We start from the raw sequence: 22,342 nt of genomic DNA, 5'->3' as shown, positions 1-22,342 counted from the left end.
TCAGCTGATATTTGTAGAGCGGCAACATCTTAGCTAAAAAGGTATCTGATAACACAGCTCACGCATTATGCTCAGAATTTCATCTGGCAAATAGGTATGTCCAAGATATTAAATGAATACATGAATAATTTTTAAAAGAAAAATAATTTAAGATACTTTATATGTAAAGTATGTCTTGATCACTTGATAGGAAAAAAAATCAACACACCATCACCACCTTAGAAACTTGCTAGGGTAAAAATTGATGTTAACAGAATAGTCTTACCTGGTACAACAGGAAGAATCCAACAATAATGTTTTAAAAGAGGAAGGAGTTGCTTCTCTGTGACCTGTATTATGAAAGTTGAAGAAGAATGAGACTTACGGTAAAGAAAAGCTCCATAACTCTGATGTCCAGGAGGGTTTCACGCCACAACTCTGTTGGCTTTAGCATCACATTTTGTGAGGATTCAAACATAGCTATATAATGTCTGCCCAGTTATCTGGTGTCAAGGTCAACAATAACATTCCTACTTGCCTTTAAAAAAAATCCTAGATACAACAGGATCCATTCAGAAAGAATGTAATGGAAACAATCTTTAAGCCTCTCCACATACACAGCATAATTCATGCATGAGGCCAAGGAATAAAAGGTATTAAGTATTGAAAAAAAGAATGCTCCAGGAATGTAAGATAACAGTTTGATCATAATTATGAGACATACCATAGTGATATGATCACTCTGATAACCAGGATATCTAATGTGACAGGGGGTGAAGGGGAAAAAAGCAACCGCAATTAACAGGTGTTAAAATTTATGCAAAATAGGAAGTCATTTTCTAAAAAATTTTCCTGGCAGCTTTTATAAAGGCCTTATGACTGCTAAAGATAGCTCTTTGAAATATATATCCTATTTTTCTAAATAGCCAAATATGCTTCTCAGAATGAAAATATGTTCCCCCTGTATTACTCTAATTTTTTTATCATGCTAGAAAGAATAAAAGCATAAGGCACCACAAGTCATTGTTCTATTAAGCATATGTTCTTAAAAGAGAAACCAAGGAACATACACACACTGAATCTATGAATTAATTGCAGAGAACCATCTAATTGCTCAACATTAAATTACAAGCATGGAACTCTGCAAATGGTCTAGTGCTGGATAACCAGAGATGCGAGAAAACACTTAACAAGCATGTAAATCCACTGCACTCTGTCAGTCTATGACTATACTAAAGTATATAAATATTTAAAGAGCCCTTGAGAATACACTATACATACTACATGTGGTTAAAGGCATCATATATACTCCAGAGTTCTCAAAATATGTCAAGTTCTAGACATTACAGTTTATACACTAGAAGACGTCAATAAGCTCTACCCATACTGGTCACATAATTCAAAAGAGTAAGCAAGTGGGGATTTTAAGGAAAAAAAACAAAAAAACCCAAATATAAGTGGCATAAACAAAAGTATGAGCATGAAGCAGGATGCAACATTTTTACTGCCACTTGTTTGGAGAGACATCATAGTATCACAGTATCAGAGGGGTAGCCGTGTTAGTCTGGATCTATAAAAGCAGCAAAGAGTCCTGTGGCACCTTATAGACTAACAGACGTATTGGAACATGAGCTTTCGTTAGTGAATACCCACTTCGTCGGATGCATGTATCAGTGACTCCAACTATATGGCAGCAACCAAAATAGAACCCCACCACCATCATACACAGTTGAACCCTCTTTAAATGAAGTAATTTTTTCCATAGAGCAATTTAATTGTAAGTAGGAGGTTCACTATACCCAGAACTGCAATCAACACATAATGAACTGAAACAATTCAAGACTTTTATATTACTTCAATACAAAATGAATTTTATTGCCAAAATGTATATGTGAACAGTATGGACTCTGAGATACACAATAGATTTAAGAAATATAAAATAATGGAGTTTTTGGTCTCATTTATATTTGAGAATATAAATAGAAGTTTAAAATACCTATAAAGTGACTTGATGAAAGTATTTCAGTTTTTTGGATGAAAATAAAATATTGGCGTAAGTTATTACAGGAAGTAACCATCCTTCACCAAAACTTTATAGTTACTCAGGTGCATTTCAAAGCACTCAGTAGTAGTCAAAATTGTACAGTAGTTAAATGATTTTCTCCACCCATGGTAATCTGATGAAGAAAATAAGGCAAGATAAATTATTCTTTACTTGTAAAAGTGCTCGTCTCCTTAATTCTGTACGGAATGAATATGAAATATAAAAGTACCAGAAGAGGATTAGAGATTCAATTTATTCATTAGTAGGTTTAATTTACAGATGGGACCTTTCATATACACACCTAATTTGGAATGAAAAAAGGGCTGTCACTACTGTCACTATTTTAACAAGCCTCAGTATTTATTAGTTATATCCTGTTATTTTTAGAACTGAATCTCATACTAATGGCCTGATGACACATCTGACAATAGAAGATTTGTAGGTGAAATAACGTATATATGTTCACTAAACAATCCAAAATGAACTGCAGCTACATCAGAGAACCTAGAGCCCATTTTCCAGAACATGTCATTGCACTGGTGCGAGTAAATGTATATAACTGCTAGTGTAGATAGGGCTCAGGCATGCTTATCACAGTGTCATAAAAACTTGCTTCAGTGACAGTACGGTGAAATTCCTGGTCTATGCTATGGTTTACACTGTCATTAGCATTAGTCCATCTTCAGCAGGGCTGAAAAATGGATACCAAATTTGATAGTGCACATGCAGCTTCTGATGCTACCCATGATAAATGCTGGCTTTGTAACATATTTTATCAAAAATGAATTTGAAGACTGTCAATGCTTTTAAAGCAATAGAAATATGACTAACTTGTGCAATACTTTTTCCAGGAGTTCAGACAGCAATATAGTTTAAAAATAAAAATGCTACTGCACCACCCTGTAATATCACAGGAAAACTAACTCAATGTTTTTTAAATTCATCTTTTTTTTTTTCAGAGCAAATCCTTAAAACAGCTCACTGGTAATACCACACAAATGCACATTAAAAACAACCAATAGGAAATTCAACTTTGTACTGAGATGATAAAATGTAAAATACAGAGATTCTTACAGAAGTTGAAAGACTTTTAAAATCAAAAACAAGATTATTCAATGAACAGTCTCAAATTGTGCTGAGAAGTATAATAATGAAGAAATTTCATTCATGCCATGACATACAATAAGGCAAATGTATTTCCTGGTGTTTTTGCTGGAAGAGAACCAGGGCCAGCTTTATGAAGGCCGGGGCTCAATTTGAATACCCAGCAGCGGTCCGGGCCTTTGGCGGCAGGGGGAGGGGTCCACTCTGGGTCTTCCACAGCACCAAAGGACCCCTCGCCACTGAAATCCCAGACCGCCACCAAAATGCCACCGAAGCCCGGACCGCCGTCGGGTAAGTAAAAAAAAAAAAAAAAAAAAAAAAAAAAAAAAAAAAAAAATGTAAAAAGGCGCCTAAGGCATGAGGCCCAATTCCAGGGAATCGGGAGAATCGGCCTAAAGCCAGCCCTGAAGACAACAATCGCAGATCACACTGAAATATTGTTTTGGAAGGGTTCATTTAGCTTACATTGGTTCCCCTCATCCCAATTTACGTATGTACCCACCAACTTCATGATGGGCAGAGTTTTACAGCTTACAGAAATAAAACCATGTTTTCAAACACGGTCAATCACTGGGAAATTAAAATGATTTTCAAATTATATATGCTTTAAGTATGCTTACAATTATGCACATTTTTATTGACATACTATTAATGAATACCTGCACAACATACAATAGGTGGCGTTAACCTCCAGATCTACACATAGGTCAGCCTTCTCTGCAGCATAGCCAACTTCCATGACTCCCCTGTGAAGGGCAGTCTGTGGGTCCAGAGCCCCTGAGTAGTGAATGGACAGGATATGCACTGCTGCCCCTCTGACCCTCAAGAGGTGGGGCTATATTATCTTTTCCACAAAACCTCTCCATGGGTCTGAGGGCAGCCATTGGGTATTAGAGCAAGTGTTGTAGCTCAGGGCCTTCTGCAGATCCACCAGGTTTGGTGGTGGGTCCCCCACAGCCTATTCCAGGTGAAAGTAAACCCTGCCTCTTCCCAACAGAACAATAGGGGAGTAGTTCACAATCAATGCTTTGATTTCCTCTGACAGACTTCTCCCACTGGTGTTTTTGCTGAAGAGGTTGATCGGGGGCATTATGAGGTATTTATTTCAAAGGTCATTTTAATCAAGCTTTAGGACTCGTTTGGAGAAAAAGTGTTTCAAGTACAATAGAAGTACTCCTATACATATGTTTTACCAACAATTAAAAAATTTAAATAAAATCTAACAGCTGGAAGGTTTGTTGTTGTTTTTTTAAATAATGGAGCTATAGCTATCTCCTAGAACTGGAAGGGACCCCAAAGGGTCACTGAGTCCAACCCCCTGCCTTCACTAGCAGGACCAAGTACTGATTTTGCCCCAGATCCCTAAGGGGTTGCCTCAAGGATTGAACTCACAACCTGGTGTTTAGCATGGCAGCCTAATGCTCAAACCACTGAGCTATCCCTCCCCCTAATTCTGCTGTAAAAGTTGTAATGCCAGTATACTGATTATATTTAGAGTTTAAAGACTGTTGTTTCTGGTTTGCAACTATGCCAAGCACATGGCCAGGATCTGAGAACAACTCATTAACACTGATACATAGACGGACTGGGACTGGTCCCTATGGGAAAGGGACTCTCAGTCTATAAGGGATCTTACAAACCCTCATAAGTCTCTACCGGATAAGCCTTTCATGTCTGACTTTTTTGGGGAGGTGAGGTTTGGGTAATAAAATGAGGAAAGCCCATGCTTGAATGTTTAGCATCTTCTGCTAAAAAAATCAGCCTACACTTTTAAATACTAAATTTTTTCCAGGGCAGCATAATTAACTGTTAAGAGGAAGACTCAATTACCTTGGAGTTGAGGCACTGGACTAAGACTCAGAACATCTAGGTTCTGTTCCCAGCTTTGCCACAGACTTCTTGTGTGCCAGTCACTTACAGCCTAGTTTTCAGAGGTGCCAAAACTGGAGTTGTGTGCACTCAGCACCTTGAAAAGTCAGGCCTTTAATCTCTCTGTCTCGCTTCCTTCTTTTTTTTTTTTTTTTTAATGGGGCTAAAACTACTTCCTTACCTCCCAGAGGCACTGCAAGATCTATTAAGGTTTGCAAGGGGCTCAGATTTAAAATTTATTAGAAAATGTTTAAAAATAAATGATACAGAGCGTTGAAAATTCAGTTAATAGTCATTGGGGGTGCCATACAGAGTATAGGGGGATGTCAGTATTTTGACATTGGATAGCGCATAACACATACAGTCTGCAGTGTCCCCAATGGGGGGGTTTAAGGTAGATGAATCAAGGTACAATCAGCAAGCAGTGAGGGTACATCGCTCATACAGGAATTACAGGTAATCATAGGTATAAATAAGTGGGCCGAGTAATGAGGATAGGATGACCCTCATATGGTGAAGTTCAGTTCGTTTCGGTGAGTTCAGGGGATAAGGTCCAAAAGAGGAAGTCTTCAGGTCTCTTCCTTGTGGGTGCGCGAAGTCACGCTGGTTCACTCTCGGTATTGGCGGTGGCTGGTGATGTGCTCTGTATAGATGTCCAGGGACCACCGGATAGTGTCCGAGACCATTAGACGTCGCATGAGCCACGCGTAGCGATGGCCTACCCCGCAGGTCCTCAGTATGTGCTCGTTACAGGGGTCCCAGGCGCCCAGGGCCCCGACGATCAGAGCGTCGGTGTATACCTCATAGCCCTTTGTCCGCAGGGTGTCGGCCAGGGAAGCGTACTTTTCGAGTTTGCGGCTCGAGCTTCGCGGAAGGCCAGGGTCCTATTCTCGAACGGGATTGTCATGTTGACGAGGATGATCTTTTTCCGATCCTCGTCCGTGACAACGATGTCTGGGTGCAGCGGGCTGTCGGCGCCGGGGACGGTGCGGTTGACGGCGATCTCTCCCAGGCGTGGGTCGATGGCCTTGGCTAGGTGGTCCTGGACAGTGTTGTGGCGGAACTGCCAGGCACAGGCGTGGGGCTTGCAGCTGCACAGGACGTGGGGCAGGGTCTCAGCAATGTACCTGCACCTCCTGCAGCGCTTGTCCCAGTTCCTGTGGCAGACGGCTCCATTGAGAGGGATGCAATTCAGCCGGGTGTGGTGTATGAACTGCCAGTCGGCGAATCGGATGAAGCTGCCCGTGGGGAGAAAGTGGTTGCTGGAGTCTCCTTTGCTGGTCACCTCGAAGGCCTTACCCTGGTCTGGCTTTTTCCGCAGGGTGTCCACGTAGAGCGCGCGTACGGCGGCCTTCAGGGACCTCTCCAGCATGCCTCTGGCTCCGGAGGTGACAATGGTGTTGCCGTCCGTCTCAATCCGCGGCACCAGGACTCCCAGCTCCTGCCATTCCTCGCTCCACTCCCAGCGGCAGCCCAGTCGCTTCCCCAGTCGGTGCGTGGCGTTGCGGGCGTGAGACCACAGCGAGGCGATGTCACCCCTATGACACTGCAAATCAGAACTACTAACTGTGATATGTAACGTATCATTTAAATCAGCTTCTGTACCAGATGACTGGAGGATAGCTAATGCAACAGCAATTTCTTTAAAAGGCTCCAGAGGTGATCCCGGCAATTATAGGCCAGTAAGCCTAACTTCAGTACTAGGCAAATTGGTTGAAACTGTAGTAAAGAACAGAATTATCAGACACATAGATGAACATGATTTGTTGGCAAAGAGTGAACATAGTTTTTGTAAAGGGAAACCATGCCTCACAAATCTACTAGAATTCTCTGAGGGGCTGAACAAGCACGTGGACAAAGGGGATCCAGTGGATATAGTGTACTAGATTTTCAGAAAGCCTTTGACAAGGTCTCTTACCAAACGCTCTCAAGCAAAGTAAGCTATCATGGGATAAGAGGGAAGGTCCTCATGGAACAATAACTGGAGTAGGAATAAATGGTCAGTTTTTGGAATGGAAAGAGGTAAATAGTGGCGTCCTCCAGAGGTCTGTACTGGGACCAGTACTGTTCAATATAAATGTTCTGGAAAAAGGGGTTAACAGTGAGGTGGCAAAATCTGCAGATGATACAAAACTTCTCAAGATAGTTAAGTCCAAATCACACTGTGAAGAGTTACAAAGGGATTTCACTAAACTGGGTAACTGAGCAACAAAATGGCAGATGCCTATTGGAAAACAAAATCACAACTTTACATATAAAACAATCGGGTCTAAATTAGCTGTTACCATTCAAGAAAGAGATCTTGCAGTCATTGCGGAGAGTTCTCTGAAAACATCCACTCAATCTGTAAAGGCAGTCAAAAAAAGCTAACAGAATGTCGGGAATCATTAGGAAAGGGATAGGTAAGATGGGAGAAAATATCATATTGCCTTTATACAAATCCATGATATGCCCACATCTTGAATACTGCGTGCAGATGTGGTCACCACATCTCAAAAAAGATATATTGGAATTGGAAAAGGTTCAGAAAAGAGGAACAAAAATAATTAGGGGTATAGAACAGCTTCCATATGAGAAGCAATTAATAAGACTGACTTTTCATCCTGGAAAAAAGACGACTATGGGGGGCATATGATAGAGGTCTATAAAATCATGACTGGTGTGGAGAAAGTAAATAAGGAAGTGTTATTTACTCCTTCTCATTACACAAGACCTAGGGGTCACCAAATGAAATTAATAGGCAGCAGGTTTAAAACAAACAAAAATAAATATTTCTTCACACAATGCAGTTAACCCGTGGAACTCTTTGCCAGGGGATGTTGTGAAGGCCAAGACTATAACAGGGTTCAAAAAAGAATTAGCGAAATCCATGGAGGAGAGGTCCATCAATGGCTATTAGTCAGGATGGGCAGATATGCAAAACAATGCACTGAAGAGACACTAGCTTCTATTTGCCAGAAGCTGGGAATGGGCAACAGAGGATGGATCACTTCATGATTACCTGTTCCGTTCATTCCCTCTAAAGCACCTGCCATTGGCCACAGTCAGAAGACAGGATACTAGGCTAGATGAACCATTGGTCTGATCCAGTATGGCCATTCTTATGTCCTAGGTCTTATACAGTTTGCAAGAAAATGTCTAGGAAAACCCAAGTGATGAAGCACTAATTATGGTTGAGTTCAGTTTCAATATGGTGTTTAAGTTTTGTTTAGTTATCTTTAAAATTCATGAAATCTGAACCCCCTTTCTCACATTCTGCTCAGTATGTCTTAAGACATTGTTAATAGGATTAACACTTAAGTTGAACACAGGACCATAGAGCACATGCCTTACTCAAAAGTACTTAGCCCCTCAAAAAGCAGTTCTAACTGCATGGTTTCAGTGCTGAAGTCTGGTCAGCTTTTACCCAAGGGTGCTGAGATTGTCAGCCTCTTATTTTTATGACCACTTTGGCACTTCCTTGCATCCACCCTCTGCAGCACTGGTTGAACACTCTTTACAGCCCATTAATTCAATCTGACATTATCTGCTTGGCTTTTATTTATATCTTTTTTTAAACCTTCCCTTTTTTTTTTTTTTTTTTTTTTTTTTAAAGGAATTTACATTTAACACAGGACTGTACTGTATTTGCTCTTTTTTTCCCCCGTCTCTTCTGCTGCCTGATTGCGTATTTCCCATTCCAAATGAGGTGTGGTTGACCAGTCAGTTCATAACTCTGAGGTTCTACTGTATATCAAAGGCCATGTCAACATGCTTCCACTTACACCATGCTCAGCGCAAACTTGAGCTTAACATCTTTGTGAATGGTTAGTGGTTGGCACACGATTCCAAGTCAGTGTATCGAGGGGTAGCCCTACATTGCACACTTACATACAAATACTATGTCACTAAAATAGCTCAAAAGATCAAAAGCAAAATTGTCTCCTGAACAAAATGGTATGGCCCACCTGGGGAGTCAATGCACAAACTCTATATAATTCAGCGCTTACTCTTTGCTAAGCAATTGGAGAACATTGTGCCCCAGTTTGGTTAAACTCTGCCTACACTATATTGGTGGAACACAACTGAATCATGTCATTATCACAAGCATGTTGAAGCCAACAAAACTTGCATGGTTACTAGCAAATGTTCCTCCACCTAACACTCGGTGTTTGAATGCAGTTAACAAACCAATCACCAAAGTACATCAAATGCCACATTAAGCTCTGTTTAGGGATATATGGGATGGACCCCACCACTGACTGCAAAGCAGAAATCCTACCAGGACTGTTTTGCACACTTTCTATCCAGTTGACATCATCAGTTCACTGTGCCAGACCAAATGGGAGAGAGCCTCGGCTACTACCAGGAACTCCTACATCATTATCAAGCTGTATGACTGGCTACCTGGCCTTGGACTCCCAGCTGCCTCTGGAGTCAGCTTAACAGGTCTTAACCAGGCTTAACAGGTCTTAACCAGGCCTTACTTGTCTTGCCCACATACAATTGCTATATTTACATATGGCCTCTTCTCTTCCTCCGGTAGTCAGGAACTCTAATGGTGGTTTCTTCTAGACAATGTTCTCTAGAGCATTCCATTTGGTTCTCTGAGTGCTCTGTTAGACTTAGTGATAGATGTTTCCAACTTGGGTTGAAGTCTGCCATTTAAGTTATTTGGGTGCTAAAGCCTCCTTTAAAGGTCTTACCATGGGTCAAGAAATAACCACTGAATAGATTCAAGGAGAATGCCCCTCACTTGTGCATTTAAGGCAATAGGCATGCTGAACCATTAAAGACATAAAAGGCAGATTCTCAGTTGGTGTAAACTGCCATAGCTCCATTGAAGGCAACTATGACAATCTGCATCAGCTAAATAGGTGCACCATTATGTTACTAAAAAGCAGCAGATGTCTTAATCCATCTCAACGTTCACTATGGAAGAGACTCAAGCCCTCCAGAGGTGAAGATCTTTACCCTAAAACAAAACAAAAAAAAAACTAGCACTAAAAAGAATCATTACCATAAAACTACCACCTAAACTATTGTTAAAACTTTAAACTAAACCTATTAACTACAACTTATAAAAATCTATGCCTTACTGAGTCTGAAGTTCCATGGCTGAATTTGCTAACAAAGAAATTAATACAATGCGGGGGGGGGGGAGGAGGAAGGGGACAGGGTGACAAAAATCTTATGCTGTCTGTTCAGAAGCTTTTGGATCTGTGGAAAGTCACAAAGTCAGGCCCCTAATGATTTTACTGTTGTCAGTGGTTTCATAACTTGCAACTAAAAGCATGTGACCTACAGTAGAGAAATCAGGAGAATCTGCAGAGGCAATTTCATGAGAGAGATGGGTTATGAGGGGACCATGAAGAACAGCTTACTTCCATGTGTCAACGTACACATGGGCAAATGGTATATAGCTCTGAAATGGGATGTTTTAGATACAATATGTGGCTCCCAGAGTGGGAATCAGCAGAGGCAAATTTATGAAAAATATGGATATACAGCACAGTCTCCCCAAAGGTCAATTTAAAAATGAAGAAAAAAAAAAAAGGTGATCAGAACCAGCTTGATCCAAATAAGCAAAACAATGCTGTATCAGTACCAAAAAAAGCAATGCTACCGAAGCCAACATACCGCTGCAGACTGCCATACATTCTCAGCACAAAATAGGAATTCTATGTTATCATAATTTACAATTAGCACTGCCAAAAAAGGTCTCAAGCATTCATAAACACTAGGTGAACTACTGTGTATATAGTATTCATGGAAGTAATGGATAAAAATAAGAATTGATAGATTGTCTACATGTTATAAAGTGAGATGGAAGAAGCAGCATCCCTCAGACCAGCTCTTGCCATCACTAGTACTACAGTTTAAATATGATGCTGCCATGTGCCATCTGTGACATACAGATGCTTCATGTGAGAAACCGCATTTAGCTAAGCAAAATAGTGAGCATCTTATTACAGTATGAACACTCTTAGGCAGTGTCATAACCTATTCCCAGATTTGGACCTTAGCGTCCAAAATATGGGGGTTAGCATGAAAACCTCCAAGCTTAGTTACCAGCTTGGACCTGGTAAAGCTGCCACCACCCAAAAAATTAGAGTGTTTTGGGGCACTCTGGTCCCCCCAAAAACCTTCCCTGGGGACCCCAAGACCCAAATTCCTTGAGTCTCACAACAAAGGGGAATAAACCATTTCCCTTCCCTTCTCCCTTCCAGGTGTATCCCCCCCGGGTTCCTGGAGAGATACACAGAAGCAAGCTCCGTGAATCTAAACAGAGGGACTTCACCCTCTCTATTTCCAGTCCTGGAAACACAAGGAGAGAGAGCCAATCTCTCCCCCACCTCCCTCCTTCACCCACACGGAATGCAAAGTCAGGCTAGTAAATCTAACACACACAGATTTCCCCCTGACTTCTTCCTCCCACCAATTCCCTGGTGAGCACAGACTCAATTCCCTGGAGTTACCCACTAAAGAAAAACTGGTCTTAAAAAGAAGGCTTTATATAAAAAGAAAGAAAAAGTACATAAAAATGGTCTCTCTGTATTAAGGTGACAAATACAGGGTCAATTCCTTAAAAGAAATATGAATAAAACAGCCTTATTCAAAAAGAATACAATTCAAAACATTCCAGCAACTACACACATGTAAATACAGAAGAAAACCATATAAACCTTACTGCCTTATTATATTTGTACTTACAACTTGGAAACAGAAGATTAGAAAGCAAGAGACAGAAATCCTTCCCATAGCCGAGAGGGACAGATACAAGACAGAACAAAGAACTCCCACACAAAACTTCCCTCCACCCAGATTTGAAAAAGTCTTGTTTCCTGATTGGTCCTCTGGTCAGGTGTTTCAGTTTACTTCTTTCCAGGTGTAAGAGACATTAACCCTTAGCTATCTGTTTATGACACGCCCCCCAAATTGCAGACAGTGGGGAAGCTCACTGGCGGCGATTTTCTTCTAGAACTTTAAAATAAACAGATTAATACAACACATGCACCTTTACATATACCACTCAGTATATAACTAACAGACTTCTACATTTTAAGAACACTTTTTAACTACTGGATTCTGGGAAACTCTCACGTGAAAGAGCATCAGCTACTTTGTTAGAAGCTCCTGAAATGTGCTGAATTTCAAAATCAAAATCTTGGAGAGCTAAACTCCAACGAAGAAGTTTCTTGTTGTTCCCCTTGGCAGTATGAAGCCACTTTAGCGCAGCATGGTCAGTTTGTAGCTGGAACCGCCGTCCCCAAACATATGGGCGTAGCTTTTCCAGGGCGTACACAATGGCATAGCATTCGCTTTCACTGACTGACCAGTGACTTTCCCTCTCAGACAGTTTCTTGCTGAGAAACACGACAGGATGGAAGTTGTGATCCGTTGCTTCCTGCATGAGAACTGCTCCTATACCACGCTCAGATGCATCTGTGGTTACTAGGAATGGCTTGTCAAAGTCCGGGACCCTGAGCACAGGGTCAGACATGAGCGTTGCCTTAAGTTGGGTAAAGGCATGTTGACACTTATCAGTCCACTTAACTGCATTTGGCTGGGTCTTTTTGGTCAGGTCGGTCAGTGGGGCAGCGATTTGGCTGTAGTGTGGTACAAATCGCCTGTAGTACCTGGCCAAGCCTAAGAAGGATTGAACTTCTTTCTTTGACTTTGGGACAGGCCACTTTTGGATAGCATCCACTTTGGCCTGTAGGGGGTTTATGGTTCCTCGACCCACCTGGTGCCCCAGGTAAGTCACTCTGTTTTGGCCTATTTGACACTTTTTGGCCTTAACAGTTAGTCCGGCCTGCCTGATGCGCTCAAAGACCTTTGCCAGGTGTAGTAGGTGTTCGAACCAGGAGTCTGAAAAAATGGCCACATCATCGAGGTAGGCAACTGCATATTCTCCCAGTTCTGCTAGTAGACCATCTACCAGCCTCTGGAAGGTGGCGGGTGCATTTCGAAGGCCGAAAGGAAGGACATTAAATTCATACAGCCCCGCATGGGTGACGAATGCTGACCTTTCCTTGGCAGGTTCATCTAGCGGTACTTGCCAGTACCCCTTGGTTAAGTCTATTGCAGAGATGAACTGGGCACGTCCCAACTTCTCCAATAGCTCATCGGTGCGTGGCATTGGATAGTTGTCCGGACGAGTTACTGCATTTAGCTTACAGTAGTCCATGCAAAAGTGTATTTCCCCATCTGGCTTGGGTACCAGAACCACTGGAGATGCCCATGCACTGGTAGATGAGCGGATTATACCCATCTATAGCATGTTCTGGATCTCCCGTTCTATAGCAGCTTGGGCATGAGGAGACACCCGGTGGGGTGGGGATCTAATGGGGTGAGCATTACCTGTGTCAATGGAGTGGTATGCCCATTCAGTCCGTCCTGGGGTGGCTGAGAACAATGGGGTGAAGCTAGTGCACAGCTCCTTGATTTGTCGCCGCTGCAGACGTTCCAGGGTGGTTGAGAGGTTCACCTCTTCCACGCCACCGTCTTTTTTCCCTTCGTAGTAGACACCGTCAGGCCACTCAGCATCATCTCCCTGGACTGTAAACTGACAAACCTGTAAGTCTCTGGAACAGAAAGGCTTGAGAGAATTAACATGGTACACTCTAGGCTTTAGTGAGGAATTGGGAAATGCTATGAGGTAGTTTACAGTTCCCAGACGCTCTTGGACCGTGAATGGCCCTTCCCATGATGCTTCCATCTTATGGGCTTGTTGCGCCTTCAAGACCATAACCTGGTCTCCTACCTTGAAGGAACGTTCTCTGGTATGTTTGTCATACCAGGCCTTTTGCTCATCTTGAGCATCCTTTAGGTTTTCTTTAGCAAGGGTTAAAGAGTGTCGGAGGGTGCTTTGTAGGTTGCTTACAAAGTCCAGAATGTTAGTTCCTGGAGAAGGCGTAAACCCCTCCCATTGCTGCTTCACCAACTGTAATGGCCCCTTAACCTCATGACCAAACACAAGTTGAAACGGTGAAAACCCTAAACTGGGATGTGGTACAGCCCTGTAGGCAAACAGCAACTGCTGCAACACTAGGTCCCAATTATTGGAGTGTTCATTGATGAATTTACGTATCATGGCCCCCAAAGTTCCATTAAACCTTTCCACCAGGCCATTGGTTTGATGGTGGTATGGGGTGGCAACCAAGTGGTTCACCCCATGCATTTTCCACAGTTTTTGCAAGGTCCCTGCCAGGAAATTAGATATTGAATCAGTAAGGATGTCGGAGGGCCAACCTACCCTGGCAAAAATGTCTGTTAGGGCCAGGCACACAGTGTTAGCCCTGGTGTTGCCTAGAGCTACTGCTTCCGGTCATCGGGTAGCAAAGTCCACGAAAGTCAGTACGTACTGCTTTCCTCTGGGCGTCTTTTTTGGGAAAGGACCCAGAATATCCACAGCTACTCGCTGAAATGGGACCTCAATTATGGGGAGTGGCTGGAGAGTGGCCTTGACCTGGTCTTGGGGTTTTCCCACTCTTTGGCATACCTCACAAGACCGGACATACTTGGCAACATCCTTGCCCATCCCCTCCCAGTGGAAGGACTTCCCCAACCGGTCCTTGGTTCTGTTCACCCCAGCATGGCCACCGGGATGATCATGGGCTAAGCTTAAGAGCTTCCCCCGGTACTTAGTTGGAACCACCAACTGTTTTTGCGGCTGCCATTCTTCCCGGTGTCCACCAGAAAGAATTTCCTTGTATAAAAGTCCTTGGTCTATAACAAACCGGGATCGATTAGAAGAGCTGAGAGGCGGTGGAGTGTTCCGTGCCGCCGCCCAAGCTTTCTGAAGGCTATCATCTGCTACCTGCTCAGTCTGGAACTGTTCCCTTGAGGCTGGGGTTACCAGTTCTTCCTTAGACTGGGGACTTGGACTTGGTCCCTCTGGAAGCGATGTAGGTGATGGGGTTGTTTCCGTCGCTGGTGAACCGCTCTCCACTGGTGCACCTGAGGGTATTTCAGGCTCTGGCTGAGCCTTTTGGGTATGGCTGTCTGTTGCTTCTGCCAGTTCTGGCTCGCTGGCACCCTCTGGCGTTGAGTTTGAAGATGTGGTTGCAATTGCTGGTGCTGGTTGCTGTTCCAGTTCCGGGCCTGGGACTGGAGGCGCTGTGGCTGTTTCAGTGGTTGGCATGGAATCCGGGTCCACTACCTCTGTCTGGATCTCTGGTAACACAGACGGGGCGTCTGTGGCCGGCTCAGGAACAAGAATGGGTTTGGAAGCTTGTCTGGTTTGGCTGCGTGTAACCATTCCCACTCTCTTGGCCCGCTTCACCTGGTTGGCCAAGTCTTCCCTCAGTAGCATGGGGATGGGATAGTTGTCATAAACTGCAAAAGTCCACATTCCTGACCAGCCTTTGTACTGGACAGGCAGTTCAGCTGTAGGCAAGTCTACAGCTTGTGACATGAAGGGATAAATTGTCACTTGGGCCTTTGGGTTGATGAATTTGGGGTCGACAAAGGATTGGTGGATAGCTGACACTTGTGCCCCTGTGTCTCTCCACGCAGTAACCTTCTTTCCGCCCACTCTCAAATTTTCCCTTCGCTCCAAGGGTATTTGAGAGGCATCCGGGCCTGGGGATCTTTTGGGTGATAGTGGTGTAATGAACTGCACTCGGATGGCGTTCTTTGGACAGTTGGCCTTGATATGTCCCAGTTCATTACACTTAAAGCATCTTCCATCTGATGGGTCACTGGGTCGAGGTGAGTTACTGGAGACTGGTGAGGTGGAAGAATAGTGTGTCTGGGGCTTTACTTGGGTTGTAGGTGGGGTTTTTGGCTGCCCTCAGTTGTAGGGTTTATGGTCGGTGTGCCCTGTGGGGTATTCGTTCCCCTTGACAGTAGCTTTCTTGCTTTCTGCCACTTCCATCCATCTGGCTCCAATCTCCCCCGCCTCGGTGAGATTTTTGGGTTTTCCATCTTGTATGTACCGTGTTATGTCCTCAGGAACACCATCCAAGAACTGCTCCATTTGTATGAGGAGGTGCAGTTCTTCCAAGGATTTAACATTGTGTCCTGATATCCAGGCCTCATAACTTTTCCCAACGTAGTAGGCGTGTTTGGGAAATGACACATCTGGTTTCCACTTTTGGGTTCTGAAACGCCGATGGGCATGATCCGGGGTTATCCCCATTCTGTATCTGGCCTTGGTTTGAAAAAGTTTATAGCGTTCATGTTCTCCTTAGGCATTTCAGCTGCCACCTCTGCTAAAGGTCCACTGAGCTGTGGCCTCAATTCTACCATGTACTGGTTTTCAAGGATGCTGTACCCAAGACAGGCTCTTTCAAAATTTTCCAAGAAGGCCTCGATATCATCACCTGCCTTGTAGGTGGGAAATTTCCTGTGATGTGGAACCATAATTGGCGAAGGGTTGTTAGGATTGGCTGGAGCATTCAACCCAGCTTGCGCTAAGTCCAGTTCATGTTTTCTCTGTTTTTCCTTCTCTTCACTTTCTTTTTCTTGTTTTCCCATTTCCTGGCGGTAGGCTACCTCTTCTTCTTGTAGTTTTCTGTGGTGGGCTGCATTTTTGGCTTCTTCTTGTTTTTGTAGCCTTTCCATCTCTTGTTTGTGAGTTGCCTCATCTTGGCCATCTGTGTTCTGAGCAGTTCTATCTGTTTTTCCATTGCTTCGAGCTGTACTGCGTCTGGTTTTCGTGACATCTTGTTTTCTTGTGTTGGGGTGCCCTCCGGTGTTTGTTGTCTGAACTGCAGGTTCTCTGTTGCCTCCTGGAGTCTGCCCAGCAATAGTGCCTTTTTCCCTTTCTTCCTCTAGCTAATCTTTTAAATGTAAAGTAAACCAGAAAAACCACTTTATTTGCATGTGTATTGCTGGATACTTGTCTCACAATGGGAGTGCTATTGTGTGACAAAAGACCCGTAATAGTCCCTTAATGGTTCCTTGCTTAATATGCAAGCCAAAAACTGCAAGAGAGAGCAGAGAAAAAAAAATTCTCTCTGGTTCCTTTTGAAACCAAACTGTTTCTCTCTGCTTAAAAGCCCCTAGCAGAGAAAAGAAAAATATAATATTCCTACTGGCTTCTATCTATCTCACCACTGCCACTCATGTCATAACCTATTCCCAGATTTGGACCTTAGCGTCCAAAATATGGGGGTTAGCATGAAAACCTCCAAGCTTAGTTACCAGCTTGGACCTGGTAAAGCTGCCATCACCCAAAAAATTAGAGTGTTTTGGGGCACTCTGGTCCCCCCAAAAACCTTCCCTGGGGACCCCAAGACCCAAATTCCTTGAGTCTCACAACAAAGGGGAATAAACCATTTCCCTTCCCTTCTCCCTTCCAGGTGTATCCCCCCCGGGTTCCTGGAGAGATACACAGAAGCAAGCTCCGTGAATCTAAACAGAGGGACTTCACCCTCTCTATTTCCAGTCCTGGAAACACAAGGAGAGAGAGCCAATCTCTCCCCCACCTCCCTCCTTCACCCACACGGAATGCAAAGTCAGGCTAGTAAATCTAACACACACAGATTTCCCCCTGACTTCTTCCTCCCACCAATTCCCTGGTGAGCACAGACTCAATTCCCTGGAGTTACCCACTAAAGAAAAACTGGTCTTAAAAAGAAGGCTTTATATAAAAAGAAAGAAAAAGTACATAAAAATGGTCTCTCTGTATTAAGGTGACAAATACAGGGTCAATTGCTCAAAAGAAATATGAATAAACAGCCTTATTCAAAAAGAATACAATTCAAAACATTCCAGCAACTACACACATGTAAATACAGAAGAAAACCATATAAACCTTACTGCCTTATTATATTTGTACTTACAACTTGAAAACAGAAGATTAGAAAGCAAGAGACAGAAATCCTTCCCATAGCCGAGAGGGACAGATACAAGACAGAACAAAGGACTCCCACACAAAACTTCCCTCCACCCAGATTTGAAAAAGTCTTGTTTCCTGATTGGTCCTCTGGTCAGGTGTTTCAGGTTACTTCTTTCCAGGTTTAAGAGACATTAACCCTTAGCTATCTGTTTATGACAGGCAGTGACTAAAAAAACTTGTCTTAATTCTTAAGAGATTACACTAAATTATATGACCCTTGAAGATTAAAATTCTGTTTGATTAGTACTGAGTTTGTCACATTTTTGCCACTTCTTTTAAAGATACAATAATCATTTAACTAGATAGAACAGATATCTACTGCAAATTAAACTTCACTCTGTCCTTGACGAACACAGGAATAACCAACAGTGTATTTTGCCAAAGGAAGTACAAAACACTATGGCAAAATCCACACACAACTGATGATTGCACAAGTCCATTTCTGAGGTCTGCTAACTGTCTGAGAATGAAGAGAACATCTGCTACAAAAATTTCAAAGTTTAATTTAATGCATTTTGATGTATTAAAAGTGCACTCACATTCAGGTCTAACAACTGGGAACCAAATGTCCAAGACCTATGGACAACTGTCACATTTTTTTAAATTAAAGATTAAGAACTTACACTGGTGGAATTATTTAATGTTTTCTTAATGAAATGTACTTAATTCTGATACTAAATATGTTTTTCATATAAAAATTTAATGCCCAGCAGAGGAAAAAAAAGACAATTCTCTCTTCCATTTGATTATAAAAATACCATTTACTACCTATTATATCTTGAAAGTATCCAAGTGACTGAAAATATTGCTAGTACTAATGCAGTGATAAGGCCTGATCATCTATTTCAATTAACACCTATTTACCGGCACAGAACAAGCCATTTGCTGATTACATACAGCTAAAAATGTAAGCTAGGTCACTAATTTAATTCTCCAATTTTCTTTGCATCAGTGTAGTTGCTCCAATGTAACTGCATCATTTCAAACCCACAGCATAGATGCACAGCACTCATGTAAATTATGACTTGCACTGGTACAGCATACCCCAGTTTCCAACTGTGGTATTCACCTCCATTAGGGTCTTGTACTGAGGTGAAGCTACGCCAGTGGGGAAATCCTCAACATAAGACAGCATAAAGGTGTACCTCTTCTGTGCACACTGTCAAATTGCAACAGGTGATCCCAAAAGATATCCAATATTCTGCAAATCCCAAAATTTCCTAACACAACCTCAGACCATTCAGCAGTTAGCCTTCAGAATCAGTCTTCAAAGCCCTTGGATCAACCTCATCTCTGGATTAACTTCACTGACTTTATCTGAGTTACACCAGGGCTCAGTATGGCCCATTAATCCAGCCTGAATTCAGTGGTTTTCAACAGAACTGCAAATGGATGTTCTCTTTTAAATCATGGTACTTTCCCTATAACTTTAGGGGTCATAATATGAACTCAGCCTTCCAGACAAGACCTTAAGAATGTCCACTTTCAAGCATGGAAATCTCACTTTTACTATCTATTGTACGATAGGTACAAAGATCCCAGAAATCAGGGCCAAAACAATCCCGACAACGTGTTTTGATCACCCACAACCAACAATATTTCTGGGAGTGAAATAAAGTCCTTACAGAGGATTCAGGTATAACGTCTGAGTTTTTTTTTGTAGTGTGTGTCATTCGATGCAAATGGATTTGAAAGGATTTAAAACAGCTTTGTGAGTCAGGGATAAAAGTCACCCCTAGCAGTGAAACTTTGCCATTTAACTCTTTGTTGGATAAATGCAAAATGCAGTTTATCATATCTACACTGATTTTTTCTCTCTCCCTCTCTATATATATAGGCATCTCTATTCCTCTCTTTTCTCATTCCTCCCTCCCTGCCTCTTCCCTGCATTATAGTCCCTCCCTTCTTCTTTACTCTCTTAATCGCTTCCCCACTTCTTTGGGATCCCAAGATCAGCAACCTGTCACACAGAGGAATGAGGGGCTAAGGGACCATCTTAAGGCAACCTGTAGGTTGTCAGGAGGAAGGGGTAGTGTTATAGGTGCAGTCTGTTCTCCCTGCCTTCTGACAAATGCTTTTTCTTGGTGGGATCCTAAAATGCTTTCCTCCTGCTCATGGAAAAAGTAGTACAGAACTTCTCTTCTAGCTCCCAAAGAAGCCAGAGAGGGGGGGAATTCTTCGATGGTGTTAGTTGTACATCATCCTCTCCTTTTCTTGGTGGAGAGAAGTAGGTGACAGATCCACAGTGAGAAACTTTATAAGAAAAACAAGAGCTCTGATCTATCCCTACTGGTTCTGCCTAGTCTCACATTAAAAGCAGTAGATGAAAGTTCCCACTCTGCACCATCCTGACATCTGCCAGACAGTCCAGAAGCCCATAACTAGCTGTTGCTTCTATGAGCTAATTTTAACCTTGTGACAAATACTCACAACTTTAAAGAGAAAACAGCAACAACTACTTGAATATATAGTAAATAAGAGCAAGTATGGGAGTGACCAGTAGAGTGCATAGCAAGGTCTAAATTACCCCCACTTGAAAAACAAATTTCTCTAAATGTTACATTTTTCAAAGGCTCCAGTTATCAAGTACAGGTGAAGTTAATTAGCTGAAGCAAAGGTTCAAACATTAAAAGGATATAATTTGGAGGAAGAAAGTTCCAGCTTAAGACCTGATTGGCTAGTGCAAGATAACGCTGAAACACTGAAGACATCTGAGCATTGAGGTTTTCACGTCTGCTGAATTCCTGTAGTACCTCTACAGTTAGCATGAAGATCTGCCGAAGGTCATCCTCCTAGTGTTAGGAAGAATGCACGTACTATTAATGGAGTCTCCCATTCATGAAGTAAGAAGTTCTTGATCAGGCAAATATCGAGAAATTATAAAATTAAATTTTGTTTACAAAATCTGAGATTCTTGCATTAACTTGGAACATTTCTAACATTTTTAACAGAAACTAGGCCTTTACCTAAACAATGTAACACTTTAAAAAAAAAAGCTTAAATCTTATTCATTATAAATATTAATCATTAAGAGAAAAAACTGGTAATACATTTTTCTAACAACTGGTAGAGGAGGAGGGATTTGGTCTTTGGCATGGAAGAAGTTGATATGCTATTCCACAACAGTCACAGAATTTAAAGCTATGCCTTCACAAAAACGTTTATCCATAGCCAAACAATACATCTGAGACAACCAGACCGCACCATCTGCAATAATATTTTTAAATGCATGGCTTTCCTTGGCTTTTAACCAAAGCTATATTTAAGACTATCATAGTTCCAAAGAGTATTAGTTTTATTTGCTATTGGTAGACAGGGAATTAAGATTCCTATTGTGTACAGATTCACAGATCTACATTCATAAAATGAACAAAAAATGCATTACACTTTTTGAAACAAATATCCCTAAAATTACTAAAATGTTTACTAAACAAGGAATTAATACACACTTCGTATGTATTTAATATTAATTTATAATATATAGGAGTCTTTTGCACATCCCAAAAAGGTTAATGCATTTGTTGGTGCATGAAAGTTTTCCTTTATTAACATTTCTATTTATCAGAAATATAGTTAGCATATGTTACTTTTTTTTCTTTTTTTACCTGAAATATTCGTTTGCAGTTACCATGGAACTCCATGCTTAGTCCAATGTTGCTGGTTTTACTTGAACTTGAGAACTCGCTCAACAAAGCCGTTAAAATGGAACAGGCCAAAGTTTGCTATATAAGAAATAATATAAATGAAAAGTTGTTCAATAAGGTAATACTGCTTAAGATGCAGTTTAAGTTATCTTATTAGAATATTTTTATGGACTTCAGTTACTTCAGCCATCTTATGACACAAACTAGAGCAGTAACTCAAGCTTTCCTCAGATTCTGGAGAACTTAAAGTAAAGCTCCGTGGATGACCCATCTCTCCCTGTGTAGATTACACACCTTCTCTGAGGGAACTTTAGTAATTGGGTAACATGAAAAGTAATATTACGGTATTAACACAGGATGAAAACAAATTTGCTTTATGATATTCATGTTTCTGCTTGGTTAGCTCAACCCATTTTCTATACATGCTGTTTAGTTCCTTCTCAGTGCTTAAGGCTTTACATTCATTAGTGGTACGTCTACCCTATGGTGCCCTATGCTGGCTTACCTATGTCAGCATAGCCCTAGTGTAGACTCAGCCAACACATACAGGAGTTTGTTGGTTTAAGAACACCATCTCCCTGAATGATGTTAGTTATGTCGACAAAAGCCCTCTTCCATCAACATAGGCCCATCTCCGTTGAGGTTTCTGTTGGCATGGGGTGTTTTGCTTTTTACTTCCGAGCTATGCCAACACAGCTTTTAAGTGCGTACTAAGCCTACTACTAGAGAAGGTTCAGCTTCCTGTTGCCTCTACTTGTCTAATTTATCCAGGTCACTTAGCAGTTTACTTTGACTCTCTGTTGTGTTTGTTACTTTCCAATGTTGGTATCTGATCATAATTAAATTTATACCAAAGAGACAGAGAATGAGATA

The 22,342-nt window shown here is 42.0% G+C and overlaps 1 protein-coding gene across 1 annotated transcript in view; it reads right to left on the bottom strand.

Annotated features, from left to right (window-relative positions):
* The window catches only part of XPO4 (exportin 4), a 166,794-nt gene that overhangs the window by 57,946 nt on the left and 86,506 nt on the right, over positions 1-22,342 (bottom strand). Inside the window, exons 5-7 of the mRNA XM_050937160.1 lie at positions 21,431-21,547; positions 20,464-20,617; positions 365-477 (exon numbers count right to left, since the gene is read on the bottom strand). Of these exons, the coding sequence (XP_050793117.1) occupies positions 365-477; positions 20,464-20,617; positions 21,431-21,547 (384 nt within the window). The remainder of the gene's footprint in view (positions 1-364; positions 478-20,463; positions 20,618-21,430; positions 21,548-22,342) is intronic.

Source organism: Gopherus flavomarginatus, chromosome 1, assembly GCF_025201925.1.
Source record: "Gopherus flavomarginatus isolate rGopFla2 chromosome 1, rGopFla2.mat.asm, whole genome shotgun sequence".
Taxonomy (NCBI): Eukaryota; Metazoa; Chordata; order Testudines; family Testudinidae; genus Gopherus; species Gopherus flavomarginatus.
This window is presented reverse-complemented; position numbering and strand designations above follow the sequence as displayed.